This window comes from Zootoca vivipara, chromosome 5, assembly GCF_963506605.1.
Source record: "Zootoca vivipara chromosome 5, rZooViv1.1, whole genome shotgun sequence".
In the NCBI taxonomy this organism is placed as follows: Eukaryota; Metazoa; Chordata; class Lepidosauria; order Squamata; family Lacertidae; genus Zootoca; species Zootoca vivipara.
The window spans coordinates 80,086,850-80,111,553 of NC_083280.1; the positions used below are offsets into that span (position 1 = coordinate 80,086,850).

The following is a 24,704-nucleotide window of genomic DNA, read 5'->3' on the forward strand; positions in this document are numbered from 1 at the left end:
AGGTTGTTGTTTTTTTTTAAAAAAAAACAGGCAACGAGCACTTTGTGTGCAATCATGCTCATGAGCATCGCTGTAAACCCAGAAGTAGCAGGAAAAGCAGGTATAACGGGGTGCAGAGGGGGTAGGGCAAGTAGGTGTATATGTGCTCTGCCGTCACATAAGATGACCAGAACACAACCCCTGCACAAATCAGGCATTGCCTGATGTTTCTGCCAGAGGAATGTTCCACTTTAAATGAAGGAGACACACACAGAGAGAGTTTGCTTTTTGTTGCTGCTGCTTATTCTACATGCAGTAAAAAAAAATCTTACAAAAATTACACAAATACAGACTTTATAAAAGATGGTTAGGCAGTGTAGACAAGTCTGCAGTCCCTGAAGAAGAAGAAAATCAGGCAACCTCAGAAGCAGTTCAACCAAAGTTCAGTCCTTTGTCAGGAAGAATCCAAAGGAGAGTTTTCTAGGGCCTCCCCAAAAAAACACATTGTTGACTTCACTGTTCGGAACTGTGTTCTACACAGGCATTTATGTGGAATGGCTATGAAGGATGGTTGAAAACTCTAAAGGCACGTGCCACCCATTTCAATGAGGGTCATATTAAAACAGCTTGCATAAAAGAAAGCCCATGAGGCCAAAATCCTGAAAAGAGAAATTAACACTTTTTCCACTCTCGGTGACAAACCACCTCTTTATGGCAGGCTCTAGAGTAGGTCTAGCTGGCTTATGCTCCACCAAGCAGAATGCAGCCCACCACCTATATAAAGCAACTTACAGCAGCTTCCCTAGCAACTCGCCTGTTTTAATCAAAGCATTGTGTTATCAGATCAGCATCCCTATCTGGCCGATGGGCTCTTTTCAGCTCGGTGAGTCACAAGCTGTGTGCAGGCTGGCCGTGGGACCTTGCTCTGATACGGGCCGCAACCTGACAAGCGTAAGAACATCTATTTGCCATACATGAAGTGGAAATGACCACTTTTAAAGAGCTTTGCAAATACCCCTGAACATCCAATACATCCAATTATTTACACATACCTAGGAGACTTTAGCATATTCATTTTTCACTGCCACAAAAAAGATAGATAGAAATGTGGTCGGCTCCAAAGAAGTATGCCTCCAGGTATCTAGAAAAACGAGAAACTTCAGTCCCAACGGATAAATGGCTTTACGAACTACTACTATATGAAGTAACGTTAGCAAAACTGTAAGCAGACACATTTCCTTGTTCAAATGTCTATAAATAACGCCGTATTAAAAAGGAGACGTGGCGTGAGAAGTCAGCCTTGACCTTTCCAAAGGAGGCCTGTGGTCTGATGCTGCTGAACGTACAATTGACTTTTACTATACAAATCCTGGTAGGTAAGGCAAGTCCTTTTGAAATATCTCCAGTGTTCTCTCCAGATCTCTAGCATAAAAATGGACACATTAGATCTGGCCTGAATAAGAGGAAATCCCTCCCTTCTGTTCACTTGATTTCCGGCACGTGACATGCCCCCCCCCTTAAAAACAAAAAAAACAACCTCCGGCAACACTGTACAAACATGGCTCTCATTTAAAACACTCACACAGTGCATGCTTCAGACTCTCAACAGGCACAACATTCCCTGAACAAGTTTTCCATATTTAAAGGCATTTCGTGTATCTTCCCCAACCCCACCCAAGATGCAATCATTTGGCATCGTGGGGCTGTCTTCTAGGCACTGGCCAACTTTTGGAATGTAACGAGTCTAACCTCTAAGGAACTACTGTAAAAGGAAAACTAAGGCAACGGTCCTTAGACAGTAGTAGCTTTCAGGTAGGAGCGTCTAGCACGCTCCATTGGTGCCTGCCGCAATTTCACATCTGTGCACAGAAGGATGAAGATAAATAGCCTTCTTTCCGAGAGGTCAGCATTGTAAAACTGTTCATTAGCCAGGCGAGAAGAGGAGCAGGTTCTTCAGCTCCAGCTTGAAGTAGGATAGCATCCAACTATGTTTTTTGTTTGTTTGTTTAAGTGGTATATTATGGCTTTACGCTCTAGTTGTATCAATACTTTTCTAGATCTCCGGTTTCGTTTCTTTTCTCCTTGCTCTCACAGCAAGAGCAGCCGGGGGGGGGGGGCGACAACGGACGACTGATTTGTCTTTACAGATGATCTTGTCTTCAGAAATGGTAACCTGCCTTCACAGCTTCAATGTCGCAAATCAGTGTCCTGGCTAGGAAAATCCCAAATATCTAACAAAGAAGAAAAGACAAGATAAAACAAGCACTATTTATAAGAAAGAACATGTTTTAACAGTCTGGCGTTCTTTATGAAAATAACAAAACAGTGCAAATTCTGGCTCCTTTGCTAGCCTGTTTCAAACTAGCTTGGAAATAACTGAAGTCCTCATCAACAGTGCTGAGATATTGCAGAACTATTTAGCCCTGGAAAAATAGGTTGGGCATTTAAGTGGTTTGGAACCAATGAGGTTTGTGCTGCTTTCTTCCACTGAAAAGCACTGTCCACATTACAAGTTGGAAAACTATTACAATTGCTTTGCAGGACTGAGATTTGTGAGCATAGCTGCTCAGTCAACACAACATATTCATTCCTCTATTTTCCTTTAGAAGACAATTAACAGCTGAGCAAGGATGTGGGGCAGGGAAGAGAACGACACTCAAACCAAAACATACAGCAATTTTCTTGATCTAAGTGGGCGGGCAGGTAGGGGTGAGGAACAGAAAAACACGCTCAGGCTACTAACCAGCCTGGATTTTACTGGTCCAAACAGCAAAACTGTTTTCTGTTAGTGCTGCTATATTTGAAATCTGAAGCTAGCAACTCTATTCATGGGAACACCAAATGGTATTTTTTGCACAAATATTTGTCTCTAACAATTTGTCTCTTCATCACCCAAACACTGTAATACTAGACAGATCTAATCATTGGGTAAGAAATAATATTTGCTACTTCAACAGGCCAACAGGAACTCACCTGCAATAATGAAATTGCTACAAAAATTCCTGCCACGATGTAAATATTCCGGGGCAACCAAGCTTCCAGAGCAGGGATGCAGCCCCTGGTATAAATTCGTTCTCCCCAGGCGGATACAGGCTAGAAAGAAAAAAAATAAGAGGAGTCAGGAGAGAGAGAAAACTTCACATGTATTTTCTTTTTGTTACTACCTCTTTTTAAGAAAACCAAGGACAACAAAACTGGAATCTCCTTGCTATGGGCAGGGCTGAACTAAAAACAATTAAAATTCTGCACCAAGCTAGGTTCTACAACCAGTATCAAATGGCAAAATCTCTTACTTTGCATAATCTATTCTGCTATTTTTGCTCTCTTGCTGTCTTCACTGTAACAGTGAAAGATAACCAATGAAAATCTTATTTAGCCACCTCTTTAGATTTGTGGCTACAGAAAGAATAAAGAAGTATGTCACAGGTATTTTAAAAATGCTCTCTTTTGATTGTGTTTTAAAAGATATGACCAATGTAATATTTTTGCAACCTCAGGCATTTATCTGTAACTTGGAGAATTGGTTTCTCTAAAAGTATCAATGAATATAATCCACCTGCTACAATATTCATAAAGAGCTAATATGGGGACGTGTCAAACTTTTGGTAATGTTTATTGGGGGGGAAATGTTCTCTTACATTTAACCTGTGACTAATGTAACATGACCAATGTAACATGTGAAAATTAATTGCTAGACACCAACAAATAAATGCCTCCAAACAAGACCTTGTGCATATTTCAGTTGACTATGCATTCATAAGTTGCAGCCCACTTCAAGTCTGTGAGGAAAGTTGTAGTGCCCAAAGAAATTTACACTTAGCTGTGGAAACATCCTAATTGTTTCTTTTCAACACAACATTTATCATCATTTGCAGGGAAGACAAACGTCAAAGAAGTCGTTCCCCCCCCCCCAAACAACTTTTAAAGAAAAGGATTTCATACTAATGAATATCATACTGCATCGTCTGGCCAACCAATTTGCTATTCAAACTCATCCAGAACAAAGTTTCCAACAGACACCAGTACTTCAGTAGTTGTTTCCGCTTCTGCGCCGCTTCTTTTTTTTTTACAGGATAATCACATTTTCCACTGGGAAGTTATTCCCTGAGTTTGTAGTGTCCATTGTAAATTATGCTAAAAATCCATTTGCACTTTCAGACCCCCTTCAACCTTTGACAGGGTCATGCTGTTCGCTCGGGCAAGAGAAGAGACCTTCATCTCTAGACCAGGGGTGAGCAACCTCTGGCCTGTGAGCCAATCTTAACTCACCAGGCTAATTTGACATGATATCTTACAGGTAAGGGTGTAATTTGTCCAAGGCTACTTTATATAGCTCCCAAACACTGTGATATACTGATATATCACAATGTCTGAAATAAGGATGGAGCCATGTAGAGGCATAAGCTGGCTTCAGTTTTCGCCACATTGCAGTTTCTACATAGCGCATGCACACACACACACCACGATTCATGATATATTGCCAAGTCAAAAACTATAAAACCATTATCACAATATGGACTTTAAACCAGTTTTGGACGACATATTGAGCTATTGCCCAGTCCTACTAGGAGTGAAAGGAATTTGGAGAAGCAGGCAGCCCCTGCTCTCTGATACGTTGCAAGAAAGAACTGAACATCTTAGCGCACCAAAAAAAACCACGTCCTGTTATTTTATTGTCATTTCCAGTTTGGTAACAGCGCACTGGGATGGAGACTTGGGAGATCAGAAACTCCTCCAGATTGCAAGTACATGCCAAGGGCATCTTAACAAAGAAGTACAGTCGTACCTTGGTTCTCGAACGCCTTGCAACTCAAACGTTTTGGCTCCCGAACGCCGCAAACCCGAAGTGGGTGTTCCGGTTTGTGAACGTTTTTGGGAAGCCAAACGTCCGATGCAGCTTCCACGGCTTCCAACTGAGTGCAGGAAGCTCCTGCAGCCAATCGAAAGCCGTACCTTGGTTTTCAGAAGTCGAACAGACTTCCGGAACGGATTCCATTCGAGAACCAAGGTACGACTGTATTGGGAAGACACTAGCCTTGGCCAACTATGGTTTCCAACATAGTTCTGGAAAGGCGACTGATATGGCATGAGACTTCCTGCCTCCTATTCTAGTTTCTTGCATCAAGAATTTACCAAGTTTAATTGCCCGATGCTTCTTTTCACAGTGGCCCTAGCTCCTACTCCCTTGTGGGAAAGCAAAACTGGGGGTGGGAGGGTGATATGAGACAAACAGCAACATCAAAAACACTCACCAGATTTCTTACATCATAGCCACACTGCGTGTTCACAACCTTTTGCTGGAGAGAGAGGAAAAACAGGGGTGTCAATATAGCTTATCAACCATGCCAAGATTTGGATGCATTTATTATTTTAAACCAGTATGAAGGGTCCTTTGCGAAGCAGCACGCAGTCAATACTTTAGAGGACATTTTACGTGCTCAATTCAGGAAACACTTCCTTTTTCCGAGCGCCAGTATTAATGCAGAACTAAGACAACAGGAAATATCTCACGGCAGGATCTTGGATGCAGCAGGAAAAAGGAACCCCGCATCTCTCACGGCTCTTGCTTGTGCTACTGCAGTTGAAGTATATGTTAAGGTTCCAGTCGTTTGGCTCCTGAGCACCACAACAGTTATTCTGCAATAGATAAATCACTCGGTTAGACAGGGGGTGTGCCAAAGGATTCAGTACCTGTATCAGAAAAATCAACCAAGAGATTACATGCATTGAATGTAGTGGAATTTGCTACCAAGGAGTGTGGTGGAGTCTCCTTCTTTGGGGGTCTTTAGGAAGAGGCTTGACAGGCATATGTCAAGAATGCTTTGATGGTGTTTCCTGCTTGGCAGGGGGTTGGACTGGATGGCCCTTGTGGTCTCTTCCAACTCTATGATTCTATGAATCATATGGATGATGTAGGTGATTTTGTTGAAATAGGGCATCCTGTTATAAAATAATTCACTGATAATCATGAAGAATGGCAACTACTGAAATCACAGACTGGACTTTGGCAAACTTAACTAGATCGATCTGTCCTGGAGGGGGGCGGGTTGGGATTTTGTTTTAGTATTCTTTTCTCTCTCTCTCTCTCTCTCTCTCTCTCTCTCTCTCTCTCTCTCTCTCTCTCTCTCGTAATTTTTATATACTGGGAATTTAAAAGACTCTTTTTGGGTGTTTTTGTTTTTTTAGGATTTAGTGCATCCACTCCCTGGGGTGGCAAACCCAACTATCACACCTGTTTTATGAACAAAATACACAGAAGCGTTTTTTGGGGGGGGGGGAATTATGTAGCATTCCCATTGTCGCTAAACCGTGAGCACATTCTATGTTTCTGTTTATTTGATTGGGATGGCACAGCTGCTGGACAGAGAGATCTTATGTCAAGAAATAAAGCGTACAATGTGTTCGCATGACATATGTGTTGCTGAATTCAAGACTGCAGAGAGAAGTGGTCAAATATCTGAATAGGCCTTCCATGTAAACTGGTTCCTGCATATTCGACACATGTCAGGGCAAAGCTTCTAGAACAGGCTTCTTCAACCTCGGCCCTCCAGATGTTCTGAGACTACAATTCCCATCATCCCTGACCACTGGTCCTGCTTGCTAAGGATCATGGGAGTCGTAGGCCAAAAACATCTGGAGGGCCGAGGTTGAGGAAGCCTGTTCTAGAAGATCACAACTTCCATTCATCCTTCATGGTAAAATTCTTCAGCGAATCCAATACATGCTTCAGGTTAACAAGCAGTTCATTTTCTTCCCCAAGAACTTTCTAAAGACCCTAACTCACTACTGTTTTCCGAATTTAAAAACCAAGCAGATTTCTCAAAGCAGCTTACCATTTTCTGCAACGAATCAATGAGGTTCTGCAGGTCAATGTCATCTCGGTAAGACTTAATGTTGTTCTTGAAAAACGTCTCCACCCGGTCCCTCACCCAGTCTTGGAACAAGAAAGCCAGGACAGCTGCTGCCAACTCCAAGAGAAATATTAGCACAATTGTGCCACAGAACTGCAAAACAAAGCGGGGGGTGGGGGTGGGGGGTGGGGAGAGAGAATGAGATTCTGCTCCAAACAGAAACCAGCCAGTAGTTCTCCAACAATGTTCCAGGGGACCTTGAAATCCCTCAAGAAGACCTTAGATATAGGATAGCTCAGATTTTGTAAAGTTATCTTAATTAACCATATTGCCTGTGAGTCCCGGAAGACCTGCTCCCTACCTTGCAGGCCATTTCCCACCTGGCCTGAGAGGGTGGGGCTCTGACTGACTCCAGCTACAAAAACCAAGGCTGCTGAAGAGGCCAGAAACTATCTTGGCTGTCTCTTAGTGCAGACCCGGGTCATTGAGCCTGAGCTTCCACAGTCATCATCTGCCATCATCTTTTAAAATGTTTTATGACTGCTGTGTGTGCCACCCTGGGTTCATCCAGGAGCAAGGGCGGGGTGTAAATAAAATAATGGGGACACTTCTTGGCTTGCAAAACACACACCCAACAATCCAATTACTTACGAATTTCAGGAGGCAGATGTTCTCCCGCAGGGCTCCTACACAGCCAGCAAATCCCAGAATGAACATTACCCCGCCAACAAACAGGATAAGGACCACAGGGTCAAAGCCGTGGAGGCGGGTCATTTTGGATATGTCATTGAGCACCCCCTAAAACGAAGCAAAAACGATGAAGAGTGAGAACCTGTTCCTTGTAAAGTTATGACTTTAACGAATTAAAGCTTCCTAGCATTCTACTGCAAGGATACCATATACCTCAAAACAGAATTCAAAAGCAGGCCTGCATCAAAGAAGGATGTACATTGCACGCATAAAAGGCTCGGTGCAATTTAATTTCCATTAAATGTTAGGGGTGGTGGTTATGTCAGTCACCTCACAGGGTATTTAATTGCAATAACCCCGCATACCGCAAGGAAAAATATTTGAATAAGACTTAAGGTCATTTCACTTACTATATTTTTAATTACTAAATTTTAAATAGCATCAAATGGCTATGTGCATGAAGGGAGCCTGGGCTGGCCTCAGCTCTTTTGTCAAGGTACACACTCCTGAATTTGTCATCAGGAAACATCCCTAAATATCAGGTTCTGCCAACAAATCTAAGGACCTTGCAGCCAAGCAGGCTTCCACTAGGTGGCACTAACAGAATGAGGAGCTGCAAAATGATTTTTATTTCTGATTTGGACACAGCTTTCAGCCTAAGACCCCCATGCAGTCATTTTCCTGCACCTGAGACAAAACTGCATCATTTCTGGGCGGATGAAATAACTATCAACGTAATAACTGTTTACTGCAACACTGGGGTATTAATTATTATTATCTTTCTGACATCTGGATATTTACATTTCAAATACGCCTTTATTTATAGGTGTTTGAGGTGCTCCCATCAGGTATATGCCCTCAGGAGGGGACACATCACAATGACTAGGAGTTTCAGAAAGAATTTAAGAAGAAATGTGAGCAGATAGTTCTCTCAAACAGTGGTTCGTAGCATCATTCAAATATGAGCTACTTCACGGGAATTAGCATTGTGTTTCCTTTTAAAACCAACTCACCAGCTACTAATACATTAGATTGGATGGGCAGAGACAGGACAAGTGTTTCATTTGTGCGACACAAAGCGCTTTGGTTTTTTTAAAACACACACACAGATCCAGATAACAGGAAGTGGCAATGAAAAAGAAACACCCTGGAAAGCCTTGCGCAACCTTTAATACCAGGGTGGCAGCTCCATAGCGGTTTTTGCGATTCTCCTTGCACAAGTGGAGAAGCAACTTTGGGTTGGGGTTCACCTTTACCACGCAAAACTCTTTGCAACATCCAGGAGTCGTTCGGTGAGCAAAAGGGACCTTTCCCAAGCGGAAAGGCACTTTTTGATCCAACCCACTGAGAGTTCTTTGGAATGCATGAGCGCATACGGAGAAGCCCTGTTGGATCAGAGGGCTGACAGCAAATCCCAATCTACCTCCTGCCCACATCTGTTCTCAAGTTTTCTTCTTCTTTGGCGATCCCTCGTAGCTGAGTAAGATTGTCTTCCATAAACATGGTTTTAACAATGAGTACGTAAGTGACTGTGGAGGCCAATTCTGGATCCACACGTCCTTCCACAATGGAGACATCGGTTTCCGGGCAGGAGTTGATCACAGCGTGGATTTGCCAAGCGTGCCTTCCTCTTAGCATGTTTCTCCCTTACATCCTGAGTTCAAGTGTCTTCAAAGCCCCATGACACCTTTGGTAAAGGCTGTTCTCCAATTGGAGCGCTCACAGGCAAGTGTTTCCCAGTTGTCGGTGTTTATACTACAGTACATTTTTTTCAGATTTGCCTTGAGACAGTCTTTAAACCTCTTTTGTTGACCACCAGCATTACGCTTTCCATTTTTAAGTTCGGAATAGAGTACAGTACAGTAGTTGCTTTGGAAGACGATAACCAGGCATCTGCACAACATGACCAGGCCAACGAAGTTTATGTTGAATTTTTTCTGCATACTACCTGTCACAGTATCACAGGTAAAAATGCCCATAGTTTGGATATGGAACACCCCCATTTTCTCATTCAGAATTGCTTCTCTTCCTGTCTTCATCCCTGCTCCACTCTCCTAATAAATCATACATTGATAAACCCACTTCCTGAATATACTCCACTGCAATTTCTATGGTTGCAATGGTTCAGAAGAAGGCGCCTTTGGAGTGGCAACAAATCGCAGCCAAAGGATCTCAAGAGCAGCAGTTCACAGGTTGTATTTTCTCTGTGAGACTGTTTACCTGGGAACAGTTTGCGGCTGAGGGATTGGGAGGGGTAGCGTAAAGCAGGCTAACTAATAAAACTTGGCAGCTGAATACAAATAGCAAAACCAGAAAACCCCAAACCCAAAAGATTAACATTAAATGCAATAAAACATTTTCATTACTAAGCAGAAGAAAACAATTTCAGGTTCCAGGGCCCTGAAGATCAACAGCCTGCCCAATTAAAATGGCCAAATCTGGGCTGCTGATTTTTGGTGTGGGTAACAGCCATATGATGCGTCCCTCCTACAGAACTTGTGTGTGTGTGTTAAGTCAGTCCTTGGAGGAGAAAGGGTACCATAGCAACTATTTTTTTTCTGGAACTCTGCCCATTTTGCATGAGGCTTCAGAAATAGCCTATCATTTAGAAGTTAAATGTAAATCCGCCAAATATCCCCTTGCCTCCTCTTTCCCCGTCCTGACCTGCAAATCTCGCCATCACCCTACGGTTGACTGCAGAACAGCCAGCATGTCTAACAAATTCAGAACCTACAATCATGTAAAAAAAGGACCCCATTTTAAAAAGGGATTACCTTAGCACAAGGAATTCAGAATTCAGAAAGGATGTTGGGCAAAAGGGCTGCCCTTTGTCATCTTCAAACCAAGCCCCACAGAGGCAGCAGGAGTGCAGAAGGGGGAGCAGGAATCTCTGCCTTTTCATTCTAACACAGAACTTGTGGTTTTCCCTTGCTGAAACTTGCATATAGACTAAGGCAGTGGTTCTCAAAGGGCGTGGCAGGAGAGGGTGGCAAGTGTGGTGGGAAAATTCAAGAAATATAACAATGTAGTATAGGACAGTGTAGAATCCAAATAATTTTTCTCAAATATACAACCAGAAATAGTATCCACGCCTCTCTGCAAGAGCACAGGCTACTCTTATATAGTTGTCCACAACATACTGTTGTGAGCAGGGATTTTCAACCCTGACAAATATGAAAGAGCAGAAAAGAGAAAGGCTTCTGTGTGCTTCAAATTTAGGCCTAGTATAAATGAGATTACCCGGCAAAAGAAAGCTCATACATCTCAAACATACTTAAGGTATACATGTTAGAGGTTCTTTTATAATTAGTGTTGGGTTTTTTTTAATGACTCATGTTCTTATGTAGCTGCATTGTTTTATACTTCTGGGATTATAAAGCAGTTGTGTTCCATTTTATAAATCAAGCACTTTTTGTTTCCCAATGTATTTCTTATCAATAAAAAAATTCGGTGTGACCATGAGCAACTTTTTTTTTCTAAAAGTGTGGCTCAGAGAGAGAGAAAGGTTGAGAACCACTGCCCTAGAAGCTGAAGGTGTTCAGCTGCTATTCAGACACATGATTACGTTTCCAACCTTGCTGCTTCATTTTGCCGTATCAGACTTCCTGGTGTCAAAATCTCTTCTGCAGCACCTCATCGCATAAGGGTGGGGTGGAAGACAAACCAGGTGCAGAATTAGGCAAGACATGCCAGCTAACAATAAATTTCGGAAGCTAGGTACCTACCCTCCCAAGCTTTCATTCAAAGCAACATGGGAGACCTGCCCCAGTAACAACCATATATAGCCAAAGTCACCCAAGAGGGAGGCAGGATATAGATATTACCTCCACTGAAATCAGCAGCCCAGGTTGGGTGTGGAGGTGATGAGATGGCATGGCTTCCCCACTTAAATGCCTACCTGGGGCCTGGCAGCGTATTCAGAAGTAAGCAAAAAGGAACTTGCTCCCAGGAATTGTATAGAGGGTACCAACCTAAGGCTTTCCCCCTAGAACCATACCTGCCAAGTTCTTGCCGGAAAAATAAGGGATCGGCAGACCGGAAGTAGCGCTGCCGCCATTTTGGAACTGGGCAGAGCAGCATCGGAAGTCGCTTCTGAGCCTGCTCCACCCAGTTCCAAAATGGCCGCCGCACCAGAAATCGTATCTGCGCATGTCCAGAGACTCCAGACATGCGCAGAAGGAGCCTCCCCTGGCCGGTAAGTAAACCGGGGGGAAACAAAAAAATCCGTTTTTCCAGCTGGAAACGGCTGGAAAAACGGGGGTTTCCCGGGGAATACGGGAGACTTGGCAGCTATGCCTAGAACCAAGCCCCAGGGAACCCTGCTGGACTTTCTGAGTAGATATAGGCAGGATTATGCTGCAAGACTCTTTGCATCCCCCCAGGTAAGTAGCTGATTTTGCCGCACACTCATGAAAATAAGCCTGGAGGCAGAAAAGCGGTGCTAGTTGGGATTTCTGTCCTTCAATAAGAAAGGCCAGTGAGCTAAGGATGAGCGCATGTGCTGTGTGAGACGTATTGCACCTCCTCAATGAGAAGCAGCTCAATTCTCTATAGCAAAGAGTCACACTTTTCTTACCTTTTCGCTCCAGGCCCAAAGACCAGCCCCAAGAAAGGCAACTCCGGCTAGCTAGGGAGGAAAAAGTAACATGCTTATTATATGCTGGTAAGCATTGTTTGGTCATGCACCCCCACCCACAAAGAATCATTATGAGGCAATATGTACATCACATCCCCCCCCCCCAATCGGATGGAGTAAGGGACAACATCATGAAACACCAGGTACAGGACATCTGCCACACAGGTGTGTTGAAATTTCGCTTCAGGTGACAGTTTTACAACTGCTGCTGTTTATCAGGTGTGGAAAGCCTCAAGGCAAGCACAGAGGATATTGCCCAAGGAACTCTAAGGAGCGTCTCCACCTCCATCGCTCTGCCCGGACACTGAGGTCCAGTGCCGAGGGCCTTCTGGCGGTTCCCTCGCTGTGAGAAGCCAAGTTACAGGGAACCAAGGCAGAGGGCCTTCTTGGTAGTGGCACCCGCCCTGTGGAACGCCCTCCCACCAGATGTCAAAAAGAAAAACAACTACCAGACTTTTAGAGGACATCTGTAGGCAGCCCTGTTTAGGGAAGCTTTTAATCTTTAAGAAATTAGTGTATTTTAATATTTCTGTTGGAAGCCACCCAGAGTGGCTGGGAAAACCCAGCCAGATGGGCAGGGTATAAATAATAAATTATTATTATTATTATTATTATTATTATTATTATTATTATTATTATTATTATTACCAGATGGTGAGGTCTGAATTGGCTGCGACTATCTGGGGAAGACATGCTGAGGTAAACAGTTCATATAAATCTATAGTACAGCTAAATGTGGCAAATGTTTTGCGTTGAGTCTCCCACAAAATAGAAGGTGCCAAAAAAAAAGAAAAAAGCAATGAAAATTATCAGAGGGGCTACAGCACCTTCATTCCTGACCAGTATTGGTGTTAGCAGTCTCCCTCTTTTCAAAATGAGTCCCCTGCCTGGGGGTGGAAAAATGAGGAAGCCAGGCGGAGCCAAAATTACCGCGTAATGAGATTATGGAGGGGGGGGAACTGTGGCTTTAAAAACTACCACCACCAAACAAACTCAAAATCCATGTGGAACGAGGGCTCTGTATGTCAGCTGACAACACATAGCACAGGCTGTAAGCCTGAACAGAAAGACACCCAAAGAGGAGGGAATTAGCATCATCTGAGCCCAGTTTCCCCCCCTACACATATATGATACGCTGAATCCCCAGATGCACAAAGATGGAATTGTACTAACTGCCCTGCCCCATTCTCAGTCTAGAGAGGGGAGGGGGAAAAGAAATCACCCATCTGTAGTGATATTAAAACCACAACACACAAGAGAGCGCTCTCTGGAACAGATATGTCAAACCCGTCAATAGCCTAAACAGGAGCATTTCTACAGAGAAGATGAAGCTGAGAAGGTGATGAAACAGGAAGGAAGTCATGAGTGAGGGAGAGGCAACTGTTACCTTTGTAATGAATTTCCGAACTTTGTTCACACAGTGTGCTAGGTCTGATCAGTTTTGCATTCTCTCTAGCAAAAGCAGCTGTAGATTTCATTGCAATTTCCACCACACAAGAATGCATTTTACCCCCCTGCCCCAAGCAAAGGTTGTTTATTTTTGAGCTCCCAACAAGCAAAACAGCTGGGTGCCAGTTCAGCTTATTTACTGCCGCACAGCATGAGGCCAAAGTGAGCGCCAGTCAAACGGTTTCGGAGGGGAAAATGCTCTAGTGATCTCAAAAGCTCGAGGTGGAAAACCAGGGTGCAATATTCCAGTGCAAATGAAGTCTTATTGTGGAACTGTAATGTATGACTGGGCCATAAGAAAGAAGAGTTTGGATTTGGATTTGATATCCCGCTTTATCACTACCCGAAGGAGTCTCAAAGTGGCTAACATTCTCCTTTCCCTTCCTCTCCCACAACAAACACTCTGTGAGATGAGTGGAGCTGAGAGACTTCAGAGATGTGTGACTAGCCCAAGGTCACCCAGCAGCTGCATGTGGAGGAGCGGTGACACGAACCCGGTTCCCCAGATTACAAGTCTTCCACTCTTAGCCACTACACCACACTGGCTGTCAATGGCTACTAGTCAGGAGAGTTAAAAACTACCTCCAGGATCACAGACTGCATGTCTCTGAATAAGTACCAGCCTCTGGGGAGTAACAGGAGGAGAGGGCTATTGTCTTCATGTCCTGCTTGTGGTCTTCCCATTAATAGACAATCTGGTGGGAAACAGGATGCCAGACTTTGGTCTGATCCTGACTCTTCTTTCATTCTGAAGTACAGTGGTACCTTGGGTTACGCTACCTTCAGGTAACGTAACTTTTGGGTTCCAAACACTGTATATATTTCTGGGCTTCACTATGCGCGTATGTGCAGAAGTGGCACCTCCTGTTGTGGACTTTTCGGACCCCTGGAACGAATTGAGTTTGTATCCGGAGGGTCCACTGTAACTTATTCAGGTCACCGGAGATACCACCCCCCTAAAGAAACCCATGCACACATGTATGGAGCTCACCCATTAGAGCAGTGGTTCTCAAAGGTTGTGGCACACCACACTGGTGTGGGAGGAGCGGATGACAAGGGTGGTGGGGAGATTCAAGGGCAACCGAGCATTTGAACATTTCACTGTCGTATTATACAGTATACTAGTGTATACTATAGTGACAAGTCCTTTTTTTTTTTACTGAATACAAATAGATACCTTTTTCAAAATTAGATACTGAGGACAATCTCACCATATAAATGAGATTACCCGGCCAAAGCAAGCTCACGCCTCCCATTGAGCTTGTATACATACGTAAGGTACATATATAAGAGGCAAGTTTATAATTCTATTTTGAGAATGATTCACATTCCTATGTAGCTGCATTGTTTTATACTTTCTGGGTGTCCCGTTATCATAATACAGTGGTACCTCACAAGACGAAATTAATTGGTTCCATGAGTCGTTTCGTGTTGCGGTAATTTCGTCTTGCGAAGCGTGGGAAATTAATTTGTTCCACGAGTCGTTTTGTGTTGCGGTAATTTCATCTTGCGAAGCGTGGTTTCCCATAGGAATGCATTGAAATTTAATTAATGTGTTCCTATGGGCAAAAAAGGGCGCCACCTCACCCGCCACGGCCGCTCTGGAAGTTTTTTAAGGCTCTGGGGAGGGGGAAGCAGGAGGAGGGCCAGGGAGAGGCTCCTTCCCCAGCACCCATTCGCGCCCAACTAGATGGCCACTCACGCCCAGCCATTCACGCCCAACCAGGCAGCCAGTGGGACTGGACGGGGGCGGATGGAGCGCTTCGGCAGCCTGCACTCTGCTCAATGACGGCCGCTCTCCCGTTTGCACGCCTCCACGCAGCCATGCCATCCTACTCGGTGACGACGGGCAGCCAGTGGTTCGCGGGCACCGACGAGTAAGTGACTAAGGGAGGGGCGCGTGCGGGACGACAATGGAAACTTCTGCCCACTCCCTCCCTCCTTCCCCAGCAGCCGTTCACACTCCGTTCGCCATTCGCACTCCCAACCAGACGGCTACTCTCCCGTTCGCACGCCTGCCCTGCTTCGTCTTGCGAAGCACGGCCATAGGAAACTTCGTTTTATTAGTCTCCAATGAACTCACAAAACGCTTTCGTCTTGTGAGTTTTTCTTTGTGCGAGGCGTTCGTCTAGCGAGGTATCACTGTATAAAGTAGTTGTGTTCTATTTTATAAAGCAAGCGTGGCAAGGAGCTGTTTCTTTTTGTTTTCCCAACGTATTTCTTATTAATTAAAAAAAATGGTGTGACGTGAGCAGATTTTTATTCTGAAGGTGTGGCCCGGAGGGGAAAAGAGAGAACTACTGTATTAGAACTACAAGCCATGGACACATTGTCTTCTCTGCCGCCATAAACCATCACCACATCGATGCAGGGGGATTGCAGCCATTAACCTCATCCCAGTACACAGCATCAAGGCTTCGGAAGACCTCAAGACTAGAAAAAGGGTGAAAAGTAGTTACGGAACTAATGCGGGTTACTTTTTATTATTAAAAAATATTTCTCATGGGCAGAAGCACAACAGTCATCTCCATTTACACAGCAGAACATGCATCTACGATCTAGCTTTAAAAGCACCTGTAAAAACAGAGGGAAGCTTACCAAGATTTAGACAGCTGTTTCAACTTCCGCTCTCTATGGAAATATAGACCTGCTGCTGGATTTTAAAGCTGACCCTGGGACACAAGCAAGCAGAGAGAATTCTCAGGAATTCCTGTTGCAGCTTCTGAATTCTTGAGAATTCTCTCTGCATCCTCCACCTTCTTAGAACATCACCTGGGGTTGGTTCCATGCACGTTAGAATGGGCCAATAAAATGAGGGAGCCCAAACAGCTACCCCAAACTTCTAAAATCTGATTACTTTTCTAAAATTTTGTGGCAAACACACAAACCCAAGAGAGTAACCAGACAGCAGCAAGCTGGATCGGCAATGACGGAGGCCCTGAGGACTTGGTCCCGTTATCTACACTGTCCCCCGCCACCAAATTTTCTAACACTGCCTGGCCCTCGCTGATACGGGTCCTGCACCAAGCACAATATGCACACCCAAAACACACACCAAAAAAGGAGTGCAGTTCCCAAACCCCAGCACTGCAGCATCTTCAGATCTCCTCTGTCCACAGATAACCGACAGGCCTTTTGTGAGAGTTCAGCTGAACACCAACCCCTCCAACCTCCCAAGCCTGACAAAGAACATATGCACGCCTCTGTATCCAATCCAGTTACATTTTCCAGGAGTATTCGGTCAGTTCTCTTTAGATTAAACCAGCCAACTATCCTGTGGGGTGTGTCATTTTAGGGCTTAAACCATGAGTAGGCAAACTAAGGCTCGGGGGCCGGATCCGGCCCAATCGCTTTCTAAATCCGGACCACGGACGGTCCGGGAATCAGCATGTTTTTACATGAGTAGAATGTGTCCTTTTATTTAAAATACATCTATGGGTTATTTGTGGGGCATAGGAATTCATTCATTTTTTATTTTTCAAAATATAGTCTGGCCCCCCACAAGGTCTAAGGGACAGTGGACCCGCCCCCCTGCTGAGAAATTATGCTGAACCCAGGACTCAATTTTTTGCAATTTCTTCAGTGAGGGGGTCTTACATTTTTGGGTGTAATTCAAATCTGCTATTACTTTTGTGACTGGACAACATTTAGCTTGCTAAGTCTGTATTTGATGAAGAAGCACATAAACTGCTTTCGGGAAATTTTTATTTTTACCTTCTGAAAATGTCAGGTAATGCTAAATAAAATTAATAATACTATAAAATATAAACACAAGGTACTTGACAATCATTTTTCTATGCAATTTTACACACGTTTTACTTACCAGGCAAAACTTAAATTATATTGTTTTAACCCAAATATTTCTTGAATTCCCAAGTTATGTTACAACCCTTTTTAGCACTCCTCATTTTGGGAATCGGAAAGTTGGGAAATTCAACACGCCCTACGTAACACCTCACAAAACACCACATGCATTGTGACATGAACTTTTTAAAGAAAAAGTTAATTTCCTAGCCTGCTTTAGGATTTCTTGTTTTCATTTCCAGATCTTTGTTTATTTTTATATTTTTACAAAGGACACAACTGTGTCCTAAACCTTTCTGAAAGCCAGAACTATCCATGGTCTCTGCAGACAATGCTACCTTGCTTTATCCCAACCTAAAAACCAGAAGCACAGCAGGAAATGGCTGACAAGTGTGGTATCTTTGATAAGGATGAAAGGGAAAAGGGAAAAGTAAACACCAAACACATCTGTTTGCATTAAGCCAGGAGACCCCCATCTCCTGGTGAATGCATGCATTAGAACTTCACAAAGGCTGATGAGTAAGTGGCAAAGGGAGGGCAGGGGAACTCACACAGAGAGGAAACTCTTTTAACTCACACAAACAGCTCAGCTCACAGATTTTCCAATCTGATATAAAAAGACTAGCCAGAGGGCTGCACTTTCGGTGTGGGTGGGTGTGCAATTCACAGAAGCTTTTTGTTCTCATTCTTATTTCTCAAACAGTAGGGGCTAACCCCCAGTCCAGGGGCCTGATCCAGCCCAATAAACCGTTCCTTCTGCCCCATCCCTCTGTAAATCTTCTCCAATTTTGATGGTGGCAGAAAAATGGGATGGGGGCCATAGACACAGAGCTGGGCAGTGGGGGATGTTCATAGCTGCCAAGTCTCCCATTTTTCGCGGGAAACCTCCGTATTTAAACCCGTTTCCCACTGTTATCCCAAATAGAGAAAAATCCCGTAAATCCCCCGGATTTCCTACCTGCCAGGGAGGCTCCTTCTGCGCATGTCTGGACATGCACAGAACCGATTTCGGGTGCTGCTCTGCCCATGTCTGGGCACCGGAAATCGGGCAGAACAGTACTACACAGACATGCGTAGAAGCGACTTCTGGTGCCGTGCCGCTGCTGATCCCGGATTTTTCTTACCGAGAGTTGGAGGGTATGGGGATGTTTGTGTACACACACATATGTATGTGTGAGAGAGAAAGAGACTGTGGGTGGGGACACTCACTTCTAGCATATACACCCCAGGGAGGTGGCCACAGGTGACTACAGTCCTCAGGTTAATAATAATAATAATAATAATAATAATAATAATAATCAGTGCTTTTTCTGGGGAGATGCGGGGGGGGGGTGTTCTCCTAAACATTTTGTGAATATTTGTACTTTTGTCCATTTACTGTATTTATTTTTCCCGATTTGAACTATAAAATGGTGATTTTCTTGAGTCAAAATAAGAGTATCCCTAAACATTTTTAAAAGCAATAATAATAATAATAATAATAATAATAATAATTTGCTACTCCTGTTATATAGGCTGGTTTACACATTCATGCATTCTCAAAAATTTCTCTTCTCTTAATGACTGGAAGCTAATTTTCTAAACAGGTTCTTTTGAAAACCATTTACATCCTTAAAGATGGCAAAAGTAGTTTCTTTCCCAAATAGGTTGAATCTTAAACAACTGAAAGCAACAGTTAAAAAAAAAAGAGTTCGATTGTAATAGATCAGTGGTTCAATGCTCATTTCTTCTCTTTCCAAAATAGATTTTTTTTATCTTAAACAATTGAAAACACAGTAAATACTTGTGATATACCAGTCCACTCGTGATATACCAGTGGTTCAGTGTTCTGATGTTGTTTCAGCAATCAGATGTTTCATTGCTAAAGACTGAGCTTAGTCATCAAGCTTTGTAGGAAGCAATATACAAGAGAAGACAAGCTGCAAAAGGAGCACCCCTTACAATATTTCCTTAAAGCTTGCTGCTTTCTCCCTACAGCAAAGACAACCCCTGTAACCCATCAACTTTCCCTCTAGCTGATAGACACAAGGCTTCCCCATCTTCAGCTTGACAGAGGCGTAGTAAGGTCAGGCCTTCTCAAGCATATCTGGCCCCGGGGTACAAAGATCCCTCTGCCCCCCCCCCCATTTCCCACATCATACATTCAACACATATTTAAAGCACATGATTCTCCCTAGAGAATCCTGGAAACTGTAGCTTCCCACTCACAGAGCTACAGTTCCCCGGATTCTCTAGAGGAAGTCACATGCTTTAAATGTGTGGCCTAGTCTAGAACTGGTGGCAGCAGTTGAACATCTGCTTAACATGCGGAAGGTCCCTGGTTCAGTCCCTGGTATCTCCAGGTATGCTGGGATAGGACCATGTAAAAATCCCAGAGGGCTGTTGTCAGTCAGTGTAGACACTACTATGGAGCTAGGTAGGCCAGTGATCCAACCGGATTGGTTGGCGGGGTGGCATGACGCACCGGGTGCCTGGAGCCGGCTGTCTCAGCGGCAGCGCCTCAATCGCTGCCCCGAACACGAACAGCGCATGGCGCAGCTATTCCTGGAAACTGCTGCTGGGCATGCGCTGTGGTGCAGGGCGCCACTAAATCAAATGGAAAAGACACCTCTGAATTCAGCATTACGGGCTCAACTGCTTCCTCTAGGCCAGGGGTTCCCAACAAAATTTTCTCGAGGACCCCTCATTGAGCCGCTATTGTGACAAGGACCCCCATTAATTCCTAATCCTAAAATTAAAAAGTGAGAGCCAAATTAAGAGTCTTTTCATATTTTATATTTATACGTTTTTTACAGTTACGATTTAGGTTCAATGGACACTGACAAGATCGGTTCGAGAGTCACTGACTTACTTGCTTGAACATCAAATGCACTATCTTCCTCTTCATCTGTAGGCCTTTGTCGTTTTAACAAACCACTTTTTAACCAATGGTCCATTTTTAACTACGCAAACTGTAGCTTCCGCGAAAAACAACGCTTTGTTTACACTACTGTTTTGCAAAGAGGCAGCGCGCGCCAGGGAGGAGGGAGGGGAATGGAGAAGACAGGGTACCTGCGCAGTAGCGCACAAATGAAGCTGACGCGCGCAAAGCATCTTGGGGAGGTGAGCGTTAGTAGAATGCGTGCGCTGCCTCTTTGCAAAACAGTAGTGTTTGTAAAGCGCCACCTAACGGCATACAGCAGAACTACTGCCTCTATCTAATTCTAGTTTTGCGCTAGACTCTGCTCATGCAGGAAGCGGCCAAAACAAAAAATCTGTTATCATACGAAATATATTTAATATATTTTTTATTCTAATAGCATCTTGCGGACCCCTCTGGCATAGCTCGCGGACCCCTGGGGGTCCGCGGACCACCTGTTGGGAACCACTGCTCTAGGCTGCCATGAAGGAGCTGCCAATTAACTACATCAGATAGCATTACAAAGGAGGGAGCAGAACTTATCCAACACTGTCACCTCATGATATAACCGCTGTCAAAAGAAATCCTGCAGCCTCACCTACTTCTTCTACCGCATTTCCCTTTTAGGGAGGGATCCCATTCAGAGTTTTAACTACGGTCAGCCTTACGTGGGCACAGGCACTTTCACTTACCATCGTTGTGCCAAACCACTGTTTCACAACCAGTGTTCAAAGAATCAGAGTTGGGAGAGTTCCTGGGGATTCTCTTGTCCAACTTGTCTCCCTGCCATGCAGGAATATGCAGCTTTCCCATATAGGGATCAAACTTGAAATACCTTGGCATTATCGACACCATGTTCTAACCAACTGAGCTATCCTGGCTGTTAAGAAGGCTTACAAACTGTGGCATCAGCGAACTATGCATCGTAAGTTACAGCACTGGTTTGGACAATACTCCAGAGGTTTGAAGTCTTTAATGTTTGATGTTTTATTGTGTTTTTAATATTTTGTTGGAAGCCACCCAGAGTGGCTGGGGAAACCCAGTCAGATGGGCAGGGTATAAATAAATAAATTATTATTATTATTCTCATCCAAATGTGGAATTGGTTTGCCAGCCTCACCTCCACCATCCATGAAAAAGGATAGGTGTAAATGTGGCCTACATACATGGAACCACACCATAGAGGCCAACATTATGGGGTTAATTCCCCATATAAAATCTGGGAATCAACCAAGTGATTTTGGCTACATATAGGGGTTGTATAGGCATAGGTACAACTGCATGGGTGGTGGAGGCAGCATCAGGCTTCCTTTAAGAAGCAGGATTGGGCCCTTGAATTATCATATGCTCTGAAACTGAAACAGGGTGGGGGAGAAAACTGCATATTTTCCCCCCAAATTGGAATCTCCACCCCACCCCACCTCGCCCCAAATCCCTCAAACAGAAGAAAAACTCTACTCTCGGCAGTGGACTTTCTCCACATTTATATTACACACACATACTTGCAGAGGCTTAAACGCCCTTTGTTTGGAAGATTTGTCGCAGTGTTACTTGTTTCTGTTGGTAAACAAAAGGTAGTTACTAGGAAGCAGTGCTTCCGGATTCCATTACTGTACAGTTAAAGGGCAACAGAAACGATATCCTTTAATGGATCAAAGAACTGCTTACAATGCCATAAATAAGGGAATCAAGTTAATGCCCACAGGACCAAGTCTCGCTGTGCTCAAAAAATGAAATGGTTAAAAAAAACCAGAATACGTCCACAAAGTTGTACATGGCTGGGCCTTGCTAAAAGTGATATTTGCAGAGAGTAGAAAGCTGGACTTCTTAAGTCAGATCTGTGCAGCTTGTGACCAGCCATAAGTTGATAAATTCCCTGGCTTTGCTGCCTGCTTGGGACTGCAAAATCAGAAGGGGTTTTCAAGCACGTGGCAAGACCCATACATGGCTAAAAACTGTGTTTGTATTGCTGGTGTTTTTATCGTTAACCACTTTCATTGGGGAGCAATTCATAAGTGAAATGAAATTAAAAAATTAAATCAAATCCCTTTGGTGGTGGAGGGAGGGGGGGGGAAGAAGACAGTGCCACTCCAAAAGGTAAGTTTGGAGGCCAATTTAACCACATCATCCCAACCCCTAGGAAGACCGTGGTTATGTTGGTGTGGTAGAATCACCTTAACTGCATGGAGAAGCTTTCAAACAACATTTCCTTGTGCCCAGAGACTGGATGTGAGCTTCCAGCCCTCATTTATTTAGGATCAACATGCCAGAATCTGCCTAGGGAATGTGTTAGTAGCTGGTCACCTTCCACCAAGTGGGTTAGAAGCCTCCAACCAAACTCTGTTAGGGTTCAAGCTTCAAGGGAACAGAAATATATCAATGCAGACAAGATGATGTTCCTGGCAGATAGCAAGATGTTCATAATGAACGAAGGTTTACAGGGTGACCTTTTTCGAAGGAGGAAGCAAGAAACTGAAAGATTCCAAGTTACCCACATTTATACATTGTTAAGAGAACCACTTTTCAAATGGCATCACAGTGCTGCTCTATACAGTGGTGCCTCGGTAGACGAATGCCCTGTAAGACGAATTTTCCACTATACGAATAGGTTTTGTGATCAGAGGTTGCCTCGCAAGACGACGAGGTTTTCTATGGCCGCCGCTTCATCTTGCGAAGCGTGGCCATAAAACCTCCGATCACAAAACCTAGCAAAAGGGGCATTCATCTACCAAAAGGGGAACCAGCTGTAGCAAGGGAAGAAGGTTACTCCAGCTTGCTATTTTGCTGCTGTTCTGTCTCTTCCCCTGTGTTTTAAAAACCACAGCTCAATATAAAAACCAAGCAAGTGAAATGTTTCCAAATCTGGAGATTAAATGGTGGCTACGTTTGGCTGGACCATAAAGAAGGCTGATCGCCGAAGAATTGATGCTTTTGAATTATGGTGCTGGAGGAGACTCTTGAGAGTCCCATGGACTGCAAGAAGATCAAACCTATCCATTCTTAAGGAAATCAGCCCTGAGTGCTCCCTGGAAGGACAGATCGTGAAGCTGAGGCTCCAATACTTTGGCCACCTCATGAGAAGAGAAGAATCCTTGGAAAAGACCCTGATGTTGGGAAAGATTGAGGGCACTAGGAGAAGGGGACGTCAGAGGACAAGATGGTTGGACAGTGTTCTCGAAGCTACGAACATGAGTTTGACCAAACTGCGGGAAGCAGTGCAAGACAGGAGTGCCTGGCGTGCTATGGTCCATGGGGTCACGAAGAGTCGGACACGACTAAACGACTAAACAACAACAACAACGTTTGGATGTGTTAGCTGGCTACTCAAAAACATATCAACAAAGTGGCAATACCAGCTATCAGGTTCTAAAAATCGAAAAAACTACCGGTAAGGCTTGTAGGGAGAAGACAGTTGAAGTCACCCATATGCTATTTCTTAGCTTGTCGTATCTTGCTCCATCCCATGGTCAACGCATTTGATGTCAACATAAAATCTGTCCAATCTAAGGTACATAGCACCTGAGCAATGGAAACATGGCTAATTTGACAAGATGACCCTTATCTATGAAAATAGAAAAGAAAGAAGACTGGATACTTACCCAGAAGATTATGTTGTAGCTGAAAAGCAGGTATTTGTACCAACAGCTGACTTCAGCAGAAGAATACCGGTAATAGTGCATCTTTTATAGAGCTGTGACTGTATAGAACCAGGGGAAAAAAGATAGATCAGTAAGGAGGAGAAATGCAGTGGCATTCAACTTACCCAAGCCACTCCAATAGTCCATATTCATTGGTTCAGTAGCGTACAGTGGTACCTCTACTTACGAATTTAATGCGTTCCGAACGCACATTTGTAAGTCGAAAAAATTTGTAAATCGAATCCCATAGGAATGCATTGGCAGAAAAAATTCGTAAGTCGAAGCAACCCTATCTAAAAATTCATAAGTAGAAAAATCCTATCTAAACCGCATCCAAGATGGCGGACGGAGCTCCATTTGTAAGTAGAAACATTCGTAAGTAGAGTTATTCGTAAGTAGAGGTACCACTGTAATTCCATATTAACTCACATGGCATTTGGGCATGTAATCTTTTTGTGTTAGCTAATATAACCACTGACCCTCCGGGGGTTTGCCAATCAGAAGTTTGGCGGTTTGAATCCCCGTGCCAGGGTGAGCTCCCGTTGCTCGGTCCCAGCTCCTGCCCACCTAGCAGTTCAATTCTCCAGCAGAATTAACAGGGGCTGCAGGAATCAAGAGAGCACTGGCTAGCTTCATGGTTTTCCCCACATCGTGATTTTTGCATGGCACATACACACACCGTGATTCGTGATATATTGCCAGGTCAAAAATTATGAAACCAATATCGCAATATGGACTTTAAACCTGTTTTGGACAAT

General features: G+C 44.0%; 1 protein-coding gene across 1 annotated transcript in view; it reads right to left on the bottom strand.

Annotated features, from left to right (window-relative positions):
* Positions 1-254: 254 nt before the first annotated feature.
* TSPAN14 (tetraspanin 14) overlaps positions 255-24,704 on the bottom strand; it is a 43,021-nt gene continuing 18,571 nt past the window's right edge. The window contains exons 2-9 of the mRNA XM_060274990.1: positions 23,908-24,005; positions 12,097-12,147; positions 7,482-7,628; positions 6,813-6,983; positions 5,491-5,616; positions 5,232-5,276; positions 2,953-3,072; positions 255-2,210 (exon numbers count right to left, since the gene is read on the bottom strand). Coding sequence (XP_060130973.1) covers positions 2,139-2,210; positions 2,953-3,072; positions 5,232-5,276; positions 5,491-5,616; positions 6,813-6,983; positions 7,482-7,628; positions 12,097-12,147; positions 23,908-23,988 — 813 coding nt within the window. The 5' untranslated portion in view covers positions 23,989-24,005 and the 3' untranslated portion in view covers positions 255-2,138. The remainder of the gene's footprint in view (positions 2,211-2,952; positions 3,073-5,231; positions 5,277-5,490; positions 5,617-6,812; positions 6,984-7,481; positions 7,629-12,096; positions 12,148-23,907; positions 24,006-24,704) is intronic.